We start from the raw sequence: 12117 nt of genomic DNA, 5'->3' as shown, positions 1-12117 counted from the left end.
CTTCCGGGTATGTGTGTCCAAACGTTGTGTTGTCAAAATGGCAGGACACGAACACCATCATCACCACCACCTTTCTCTGTGTTTCTGCGATTTAATGAGGTAAAGTTCCCACAGTCACACTTTCTGGATTTAAGATAATTAATCTGTATAAAACCGAGTGGAAGATTAAGCCACGTCTCTCCTCCTGTTTCCGGTGGGAGAGCTAGCTTTAGCGGCTAACAGGCTAATGTAAACTAATCAGCTGCAGGTGGAACCGCCGGTTCTCAGACTCTGCTCATCCAGTAGGTGTGTCCGCCTCCTCTGGTTCCCCTACCCCCAGCTCACCCCCCTCTGTGCCCTCTCCGCAGGCTGCTGTGGTCCCTGGTCGTACCCTGCGTCTACCTCAGCCTGCTCCTGACCCTGCTCCTGCTGCTGCTCCTGCTGGGGCTCCGCATGTGGCTGCAGGGCCAACGCAAGGCCCGGCGCACCCAGGACGGCGGCCCGGCGGTGGCTTTCTTCCACCCGTACTGCAACGCCGGAGGAGGCGGGGAGCGGGTCCTGTGGTGCTCCCTCAGGACCCTCATGCGCCGGTAAGTCTGTTTCTAGTCTCCTGCCTAATGTGTCACTACACTTTGACTGACACTGTGCATGTGTGTGTGTGCAGTGGTGTCCAAAACTTATGAACAGTGATTGTCTCCCCACCATCAAACTCAGACTCAAAACTCACCTTTTCAGAATAGCCTGCCCACCTTCAGTTCTACTCTCCATTTTACGTCTTCATTTCTATATTTAGTAATTATTCTTTTATCTGTTTATTTCTTTGTATTTTATGGATTGTCTGTTTTATCTTGTTGTACAGTGTCCTTGGGTGTCTAGTAAGGCACTTATGAATAAAATTTATTAATGTTATCATTATTATTATTATTATAACCCCTGAAAAATGTGAAAATATTTCCTTTTTTTTGCCTTCAAAACATGATTTCATATCATAATGTTCATGAAACATGCAACAATAAATAGCAGATGAAGTGAGTCCCACTGTTTTTATCCACTGTTAACTTTAATATTTCCTTCATGAGCAGGATCAGTCTTGTACATTCAACAGAATCCCACAGCTGTGTCTTCAGACTCATCAGCATCAGTTTACCCCATCTCCCCTGACAATGATCACTTGACGAATTTGGATTCTACTGTCAATGAACGTGATTGTATGAGATGGACAGTGGAATAGGCTGAGCTAGTTTTTTATAGGGCAATGACCTAAATCTCCGTATGATGGATCTGTTTTATGGTTTATAGAGAATATTAATGACTTTGTAGATATTTAATTTGTTTTATGGGATTTTAAATGGACAATTTAAAAAAAAAAAAAAAAGGAGATGAAGATGAAACGTCTTAAATATGAAAACTGTTCTAATAATTTTGGCCACCACTGTAGATCTGGCACAACTCTTAATCATCATGTAACAACAAAGTTTTGAGTTGGGAAAAGTTGTAGTTGATTAATCAGCTGATCAGATATTTTAAAATAACAATTTTGACACTGATAATAAATCCGTTATCTTAAAGGGTGCACACATTTATTGGACATGTAAATAGCCAATATTGTCATCAGTTATGATGCCTTTTTTCATCAATTTCAGATTTCAATCTGTGTTCATTCAAAGATAATGTGATGGAGGAGTGAAAGACTTTAAAATAGGAACTATTTTTATATTTATACTGAATGATTATTTTGATAAGGGGAAATAATAAATGGTAAAAAATTAAAGTGCATCCCTTGTTGTTTTGCTTCAGATAACTGTTCAACTAAGCATCAAACTGACTGAAATCTAGGTCGGGTCATTATATTTTAAGCTGTTATTTTCCCTCAGTGTCACTATTTTTTACTTCAGAAGCTTATTATTAACTATGAGCCACTGTCGACGCCAACTTCTGCCAGTGGTCATAGTGTGAATAACTTCCTGTTAGTGCCATGAATCATTGAGTATCTCTACTTTCCATTCACTTATATGAAAATAACAGAAGCACAGTGAAGTCTCTGACGGATGCTCTTTTAATGACATATTCTCACTAAACTAACGTCACAGTGGTTTATTTGAATATACATGTTGAAGTTGTATCACATCATCCCACTTTATTTTTCAATTGTGACTAAACTATTACATGCTTTACTCTTTTGTACACTGGTCCAATATTTCAGCAGTGGACTTTCTATATTTAGATGATTTCATCCACTCCATGTTCAGTCTATATTAACAAAACCCAACAGAAATATAGATCATTTTATGTTTCTCCATTCTATGTCAGTAAATGGCCATCATCGTTATGCGTGTCTGGGTCAAGCTTTTTGTAAGAGTCATGTATTAGGAGTTGTATTATCATAATTGGAATAAAAAAAAGACAGTTAGTACATTAATGTAGTATGGTGACTGGATTTGCTGGTTATTCTTCAAAGATTTCAAATCAAAGTCAAGTTTATTTATTTGCACTTTTAAAACAACACAACCTGCCCAAAGTGCTGGACAAAGATACAAGTCAAATATATTGTGTGATAAAATAGTAAAAATAAGAATAAAAATATACTAAAACAGATTAAAAAAAAAAACAAAACTTAGACATAAATGCAAAACAAATGAGCAAAATTAGAGCATATGGTCCAAAGTTACTGTGATTCTAGATTTACTGGTTGTATCGTCATCTCTGCATCTACAGTTTAAACCGGGGTTGTAAAACACACGGCCCATGAGCCAAAACCAGCCCACCAAAGGCTCCAATCTGACCCACAGGATGAATTTGGGATGAGCACAAATATTACATTGAAGATATTAGCAGTCAAGATGCTAAACTTGTTTTAGTTCAGGTTCCACATACAGACCAACATGATCTCAAGTAAAATAATAACAGAATAACCTGTAAGTAATGAGTCCAAATTTCCATCTTGGTTTAATGTGAAAAAAATATTACATTATACCAATAAGTAATGACAACTCCAAATTTTACTGATTTTAGTGGAAAAAAAAAAACCCAAAACATTAAATCATGAAAATATTTACATTTACAAACTATCGTTTAACAATAAAATGTAAATGAACTGAAATGTCTTAAGAAAATTAAGAACAATTTTAATAATATTCTGCCTTTTACTAAATATTTTGTGTCTTTGTAGATCCAATCCCTAATGCACATGTATAAATGATAAAGTTGAGGCAAAATATTGTTAAAATTGTACTTATTTTTCTTTAGAAATTTCAGTTTTTCAGGTTATTCACATCTTTTTTATTTGGATAGTTTGTAAATGTAAATATTTTAATGATCTAATGTTTTTTGTTTTTTGCACTAAAACAAAGAGAAAAACTTGGAGTTGTCATTATTTATCGGTTATTATGTTATTATTTTATTGGTTCGGCCCATTTTCAAATATTCTGAATGTGGAACCTGAACCAGAATGAGTTTGACAGCCCTGGTTTAAACACACAGGAACATTTATTGCAGATTTTAAAGAACAACTCGATGTATGAAGCCATTTTACAACTCACAATTAAATATCTAAAAGCCTTTAAAAGTTTTCACATTTACATTAAACTGTAACTCCTTTAACAAATGACAGGAATTCACTGAGTTCAGTGGATGAAAAACTTTAGTCAAGAACTGGAGGTGAATTAAAACATGAAATGTCCTGATCCCAGGTACCCGGACGTGTCCTTCGTGGTCTACACGGGCGACCAGGGAGTGACCGGTGAACAGATCCTGGATGGAGCCCGCCGGCGTTTCAACATCACGCTGCCTCGACCCGTCACCTTCATCTTCCTGCGTCACCGGGTTCTGGTGGAGGCCAGTTCATACCCTCACTTCACCCTCCTCGGACAGAGCGCTGGATCCATGTTCCTCGGTGAGGTTTGGACAGTCTGATGGATGCCTTTCTCATGACCGTTTGGTTTAATTTGGGGCGACTGACACTACGTTCACACAGCAGGTCTTCATGCATAATTAGGATTTTTTGGTGAAATCGGATTTTTTTGCGTGCTCGTTAATATTACACATTGAATGCAACTTCTATCAGTTTTGAGTATGAACTGAATGCGACCCTGAAGTGACCTGCTTGTGCAAAAGAGATCCTGATGTAATACGTGACCACGCAGACACGCACTGTGTTTACGGAAGGAAATATGGAGGCGTCTCGTCTCAGTGTGTGTGTGTAGCACTGATAAAGTTTCTCACTCCTCTTCCTGGGACGCAGAATTGTGACATTTGTCGCATTTCAATGATGTAAAGGTTGGATAAATGCGCCCTGGCCATTCAGACTACAGTCACAATGCAAAATGATCAGATCCACTATATGTACAAAAGTATTGGGACACATTGACACATAAACATCAGTATTTCCAGTTTAATGGTAGATTTTTTTTCTTCAGTGAGATGTGAAGAAAGTAGATGGTTAGTTGTGGTAGAAAATTATTATTTACAGTCAGAGCAGGGAAAATATTTCAGAAATTTAGAGGTAGAACATTTAAAATTGGTCATGGATAAAAAAAAAAATAACAATAATAATCAGTCTTGAGAGAAATTAAGACAGAACCATCTCTGAAGGATTTTGGAAGCAAAGATAACAATTTAAACCAAACTAACCAATGCAATGATATTTATCCCAATATAAAACTATATTCTGACATTAATCATTGTTTTGTATCCCAGACCCCTGTTAGAAAAGAAATACCTGGATTCAGTGTGTCCACATACTTTTGTCCATATAGTGTATGTGTCCAATTTAGGACCATATGTGAAAGTGACCTGGTTCTGATTTGGGGAAAAAATGGATTTGTGCTGTTCAGATATGGGTCACATATGGGTAAAAAAAAAAAAAAAAGTCAGATTTGGGTCACTTTTACCTACAGTGTGAACATAGTGTTAGTATTTATGTTTTGAAAGCAGGTGATTTCTGTTTATTTCAAAGTCAGCTTTATTTGTCAGGTTTGTCTTATATTCATCACATACAGAAAACGGTGCCACAAGGAACACAGTAGAAAAATATAATATAACTGTAAACATACAATATGACTATAAGCAACAGGTGTTAGAGAAAATAAATAAAACAAAGTGTCATCACTAAAGTGACAAGATGTATGAAAATGTATTTGTCTAATCTCAGCATTTTTTTTCCATTTTCCAAAATCTGGTGATTGTGTGAATGAGTGTGTGGTGTTTAAATGTCACCGTTCTGACACTGACACTGTGTATGTGTATGTTTTTAAGGCTGGGAGGCGCTGACCTCCTTTGTTCCAGACCTGTACGTGGACTCGATGGGTTACGCCTTCACCCTGCCAATCTTCCGCTACCTGGGAGGATGTAAGGTGGCCAGTTACGTCCACTATCCCACCGTCAGCACCGACATGCTGTCTGTGGTCCGAGAGAGGAACCTCAGGTAAGACCAGACCCAGATAAGACTGGACCCACAGCACCTGTCTGTTAGAACCTTATTATAGGACCTACTGAACTGGAACCAGACGTATCCATTTGGGCCTTAATATAAGAGTGACTGAAGTCTTATTTATTATCATGATTTTTCTTAAATACCTCAAAGCTTTTATTTAAGTTTGGCATTCTAAGTCTTTAATAATTGATGATAATAAGCAGCAAACTGAGCCATTACCAGCAATAATCTACAGATGTATTAAATACAATGAAGCAGATCAGTAGATTTACACACAAATGCAAATATCAACATATAACATAAAAGCACTAAAAACACTAATGTAATTACAGCAAGTGGCAAGTGTGAAAACTATAATATCTTAAATTTTTTTAATACACTATATCAGAATCACAATCCTTTATTAATCCCAGAGGGAAATTTTCATTTGTTACAGCAACTCCATTCAAGTATAATAAAAAAAGTAGCAGGAAAGAAATGATCAATACAACAAAAATAAATATTTGCAAAGAAACATAGCTCTGAATATGCCCAATATACATATTAAAAAACTATTAAACACAATTAGAACAGCAATTTGTACAATATGCACTAGACAAATATCAATATAATTAGAAATAAATAAATCTTGTTAAAATGTCGTTAAATTATATGTTTATACAGAAGAATTAAACAGTCATCCTGTATGTGCTATGAATATAGACACTTGCTGAATGTAGTCAGAGTGAGTTTATCAGCTCCAAAGCTAAGTTTAGTGAGATCTGCAGCTGCCAGTTATTTATTATTTAGCATGAAACATCTAAATATGGTCCGACTATATTAATACTGAACAGAATCTAGCTTTTTTCAGAAGTGAAAACAAAACAAGTACAGATACAGATTTAAAATGAAAGATTCTTTGATTAGGTAATCAATAATTCTTTAATGTTTATAGCATAAATACATGTTAAAATATACTGTCAGTTTCTTTGGTGATAATTAGAAATTTTATTCTAATCCAGTGAACGATGTTTGAGAAATAATACATTTTTTAAAAATTATTATTGCTGTTCCTCATATTAAGAAATATTGTATTTTTATTGTTAGAAATGCTGTGATCACATGCTGGTGTTAGCCAGGAGGGGGCGCCACCACTCTAAATCTGCCTGAGGTGTCAGTATGAACAGGACCGGTCTGGACCATCAGACTGTGTTTAGTACATGTACAGAAGACATTAGCCTCAGAGCATAATTAACTAAGTCATATTTGACCAAAAATATGACTTAGTCAGTTATGCTCTGAGGCTAACGAAGAACAAGGTGACGGTTGGTGTTTGACGAGTTTACTGTTCTCATCATGTTTAAAGACACTCATACAGGCTGTGCGCTTCGTACGTACTGAAGGAATGATGTGGCGTTGTGTTCTTCTGCAGGTTCAACAACGCTGACTTCATCTCCAGAAACCCGGTCCTCAGCGCGGTGAAGGTGATGTACTACTGCTGCTTCGCGCTGCTCTACGGGTTGGCTGGATCCTGCAGTGATGTCATCATGGTCAACTCCACGTGGACTCTGGGTCACATCCTGGCCCTGTGGCGCTCGCCGAACCGGACCAGCGTGGTCTACCCGCCCTGCGATGTCAGGGCCTTCCTGGACGTCCCGCTGGAAGAGGAAGATGAGGAAGATGTAGACGAGGGCTGGGAGGAGGTGGGACAAGAGCTGGGGGGAGGAGAGGAAGAACGAGGAGGAGGAGGAGGGGGCGTGGACAGGAAGTGTTACTCCATTGTGTCGGTGGGTCAGTTCCGGCCTGAGAAGGACCACCGGCTGCAGATCAAGGCCTTCCGCACTCTGTTGGACAGGAAGGGGGAGGGGCCCGGTGGGCGGGAGTCGCTGCGGCTGGTCCTGATTGGCGGCTGCAGGAACCAGGAGGATGAGGACCGGGTCCTGATGCTGCGGGGGCTGTGCCAGGAGCTGGGCGTGGCCGATCGAGTCGACTTTAAGCTCAACGTTCCCTTTGAGGAGCTGAAGAGGGAGTTAGTGGACGCCACCATCGGTCTGCACACCATGTGGAACGAACACTTCGGCATCGGTAAGAAACACGAACAGACGAAAGTAATTAATCCACTGTACGGACAAAAGCACCAGGATACATGTATGGTGTTTGATTATGAACAGGGGTCTGGGATACAAAACAATAATGACTCATGTCAGAATACAGGTTTATATTGGGATAAATGTCATTGTATTGGTTAGTTTGGTTTAAATTGTTATCTCAGCATTGATTTTATTTTATTTTTTATGCATGACTGATTTTAAATGTTTAACCTCTAAATTTCTAAAATATTTTCCTGCTTCAACTGTAAATAATAATTTTCTACCACAGCTAACTACTACTAACGACTGTCTACTTTCATTACATCTCACTGAGGAAGAAAAATCTACCATTAAACTTTAAGGAAATATTGATGTTTATAAACTATATGGACATAAATATTGGGACACATCATCTTCCTCAGTGAGATGTGAAGAAAGTAGACGGTTAGTTGTGGCAGAAGATTTGTATTTACAGTCAGAGCAGGAAAAATATTTTGGAAATTTAGAGGTAGACAAATGAAGTCCAAACCATCTCTGAGGCACTTTGGAAGCAAAGATAACAATTCAAACCAAACTAACCAATGCAATGATATTTATCCCAATATAAAACTATATTCTGACATTAGTCATTATTGTTTTGTATCCCAGATCCCTGTTAGAAAAGAAACACCTAAATTCAATGTGTCCACATACTTTTGTCCATATAGTGTATGATGCATTTAATGCTCATCTGTACAGTACATGTAAAATAAATCCCACTAACCTGGAGAACTTTATTTGGGATGAGCCTGAGTCCACAGTCGATCCAAACCCAGTGAAACCCGCTGATCCGTGTTCTCCATCAGGTGTGTTTTCCAGTATTAACCCTTCGTGTTCCTCCAGGTGTGGTCGAGTGCATGGCCGCAGGAACAATCGTCCTCGCCCATAAATCCGGCGGCCCGAAACTTGACATCGTGGTTCCCTACGAAGGCGGACAGACGGGATTCCTGGCCGACAGCGAGGACAGCTACGCCACCGCCATGGAAACCATCCTGGCGCTCTCTCCGGCGGCGCGGCTGGAGATCCGCCGCAATGCCCGCCGCTCCGTCGAGCGATTCTCAGACCAGGAGTTCGAGGCTTCTTTCCAGGCCGCCACGGAGTCTCTGATGAGTAGACTGGAGCGGTGAAGACGCAGACACGACGGCCAGCGGGTTCGACCTTTTTCCCCTTTTGCTTAATTTTTATCACCGTTAAACTCTTAAAAGGAGGAGCGCCATCATATGTTTCATGTATGACTCGGTGCGTCGCGACCAATAAAACCAACAGCGAGGGAAGCAGATTCTGACGTTTGTGATGGAACCAAAACTCCAGTGACTTTGCATGTGTTTAACTTATTCCCAGGAAATGGGAACAGAGCAGTGTGAAGCACAAAAACACAGGAAAAGTAATGTTACGGACCATCTAGTGCAGAATATTTACAAGCAGCAGCAGAATCAGGACATTTATTCTCACTATTTCAGACTAAAAGCCACAAAAACGCTGGTAATGTATGGACATGACTGGTGTTTTATTTACTGAAGCGTAAACTCACAAATGTCCCTCTAATCCAGGGATGTTCAGGTTCCACATTCAGACCAATATGATCTCAAATGGGCCGGATCAGTAAAATAAGAACAGAAGAACTTATAAAGAATGACAACTCCTTTATAAACTCCAAAACTGAAACTTGAAAACAGTAAAATTACATTATGAAAATATTTATATTTACAAACTATCCTCTAAAATAATGTGAACATCAACAATCACAAACAACCTGAAATTTCTGAAGAAAAATGAGTGCAATTTTAACAAGAAAAGCACTCGGAGAGCGCACACCTCCACCAAGGCAGATCAGCCCCCCCCCCCCCCCCCCCCCCCCACGATCACCACCAAAATGTAATCATTTGTTCCTTGTGCCAGTATCAGCATTTCCTGACATTTTCTTCCAAATCCGTCCATAACTTTTTGAGTTATCTTGCTAAAAAACAAACACACAAAGCAAAGTGATCACAATACCTCCACCAATATTACAATATAACAATATTCTGCCTCATTTTATCGTTTCCACATGTATGTTACAACTTACAGATCCCAGTGGATCTACAAATACATTTAATAACAGGCAGAATATCATTAAAATTACAATGTTTTCTAAAGATATTTCAGGTTGTTCATGTTTTTCCTTTTTTGTGACAGAATAGTTTGTAAATGTAGACATATGTGTGTAATTTTACTTTTTATTTTTAGGCTAAAACAAAGAAAATACATTCATAGTTGTCATTATTTATAGGTTATTATGATTATTTTACTGCTTTGATCCACTTTAGATCATACTGGTCTGTGTGTGGAACCTGAACTAAAATGATTTTTACATCTTTGATTGTTAACATTTTCAGTGTAATTTTTATATCTCATAAATTCGTCCCAGGGTCCAGATTGGACCTTTTGGTGGTCCAGTTTTGGTCTGCAGGCCTTATGTTTAACACAGGGGCTTCTACAGACTGTACGGTACGACCATCTGGGCCTTTAGTAAATACTAGTTCCACAGACCTGCTGACTTCTACTAGACTCCAGGCACAATGACACAGAATTAACTGGAAATAAAAGACCAAACTTAGCCACTGGGAGAAAACTCTCCAGTATTTTCACTAATAAATTCAGTGAAATACTTTGACAAAGCCGGCTTGTAGTTCCACACATGCATTCCATGTTTGATTTGCCGCCTCCGTCGATATAAAAGCTAGTTTCTTCAGTGAACTCAAACTTTACCAACTGTACAAAATGTGTTTTCTTGCTTCAGAAGGAGCTTCATTCAAAGACTGGGATAAACCGTGTTGTGGGACTGGGAGCAGATTGGTCTGGAAGGCCTTTAATGAACGCTGTACAGACGGGTTACATTCCAAACCAAGTGATGCATCACCACATATTTATTAGTACACAAGTGGGTTTAAATATTTAATTGTTTTCATGTTTGTCGATAACTGAACCAAATCTGTCCCACACATTAAACAGATGAAGGTTTGTGACGTTTTCTGTGGACGTGAAGAAGTCGTTGACTTTGAGAACGAGGTATAAAGTCCATGTGTAAAGTCACTACTGTTTACGTGTGTACATGTTGAAGAGACTGTTCTAACTTTGTTTGGCCTACAGACTGAAGCGAATTGACAATACTGCAATAAACGCAATCAAACACTTTATACTAGTCGGGAACTGTGTACCAACAAAGAACACACTACTGGGCATTTTACAGAAGATTTAACAAACACTGATGATGAATCCAGTGGAAAGACTAAAACCAGCGTAGACGTTTCACTAGCATGTATCATAGACGCAAAACTCTACAGCAGGGGTGTTCAACTCATAGTTCAGCCACATTTGACCTCAAGTGGGTCCGACCAGTAAAATATTAACATAATAACCTACACATAATGTTTGTTTTAGTGAAATGTTAGCATGAAAATGTTTACATTTTCAAAGTATCCTTAAAATGTTAATGATCAACCTGAAATTTCTAAAGAAAAATACATTTTAACAATATAATGTCAGTTTATCATTTCCACATGTGCATTATCACTTACAGATCACAGTGGATCTACAAATACACTAAACATTTAATAATGAGGCTTACACTGTCTGGGGCCTACAGTAAGGGTATATCCCTGAAATCCCCCCCAATCCTCTGCTATATTTAAATCTATCCATGAGAATTGGTAGACAGTCGATATGAACTCAATTTGAGCTCCATGGACCTGATAGTGGCAGAATAATGGTCACAGAACCAATGTTTCCCACAAAACTCCACCTTTTGAATGAAAATGACCCTGTATGAACAGAAAATGGACATTTGTAAGACAATCAATATGAACCTAATTTTAGCTCAATCGGCCTATTACTGCTTGATTTATGTCCAAAAAACTGATTCTCAACTAAAGCGCCCCCATGTGGATGACTTATAATACTCATAGAGAAGCTGAAATCCATAGGGTTCTTCCACTTAGAGATCCACTATGCTGGTTATCAAGGGAGAAGAAATCCAACCAAATCTATTTGAGTTATCACGTTCACACCAAGGAGATCCAGTGGCAGTCAGGGTAAAACCATTATATCCCCGTAACTCGATTTTGGTGACATAACAAGCATCTGGAATTTAAATATACATAGAATTTAACTGTATGATCAAACACCTTGTCTTGTCCAGACTCAGTGACACCTTTGAGTGTCAGTGTCTTCTGTGGAATTTTTCCACTTTGTAAATTCATGCCATGGGCCAGATTGGACCCTTTGGAGGGCCGCTTTTGGCCCACGGGCCGCATGTTTGACACCACTGCTCTAGAGTAACAAAAAAAAATAAATCCAATTCATGAAAGTTGGTTTGTGATTGTGGAGAGCTCATGCACTTTGAGGGTCTTTGCATTTTCTACAGTTTTCATCATGAACCAAACTGTGTTTACATGTTGACGTTAACCTGAAACACTGGAAACTGATGTTAGGACAAAGGTTTAAAGACGTATCTCCACCAACACGTCATTAGTGCAAAATGATTTAGATAACGTCCTTAAAGGGAGCAGACTGGATGTAAATGGAGCACAGTCAGCAGATGGAATCCACAGCTGTTTCTGG

At 38.7% G+C, this 12117-nt stretch overlaps 1 protein-coding gene across 1 annotated transcript; it reads left to right on the top strand.

Moving 5' to 3' along the window:
- LOC115412933 (GDP-Man:Man(3)GlcNAc(2)-PP-Dol alpha-1,2-mannosyltransferase-like) lies at positions 1-9121 on the top strand. Its single transcript, XM_030125613.1, has 6 exons — positions 1-99; positions 348-569; positions 3669-3871; positions 5233-5401; positions 6822-7474; positions 8362-9121. The coding sequence occupies exons 1-6, from the start codon at positions 38-40 to the stop codon at positions 8643-8645; spliced, it is 1593 nt and encodes a 530-aa protein (XP_029981473.1). The 5' UTR covers positions 1-37; the 3' UTR covers positions 8646-9121.
- The last annotated feature ends 2996 nt before the right edge of the window (positions 9122-12117 follow it).

This window comes from Sphaeramia orbicularis, chromosome 21 (assembly GCF_902148855.1).
Source record: "Sphaeramia orbicularis chromosome 21, fSphaOr1.1, whole genome shotgun sequence".
Lineage (NCBI taxonomy): Eukaryota > Metazoa > Chordata > Actinopteri > Kurtiformes > Apogonidae > Sphaeramia > Sphaeramia orbicularis.
The sequence above is the reverse complement of the archived record's forward strand: the minus strand, read 5'-3'. Positions and strand labels throughout refer to the sequence as shown.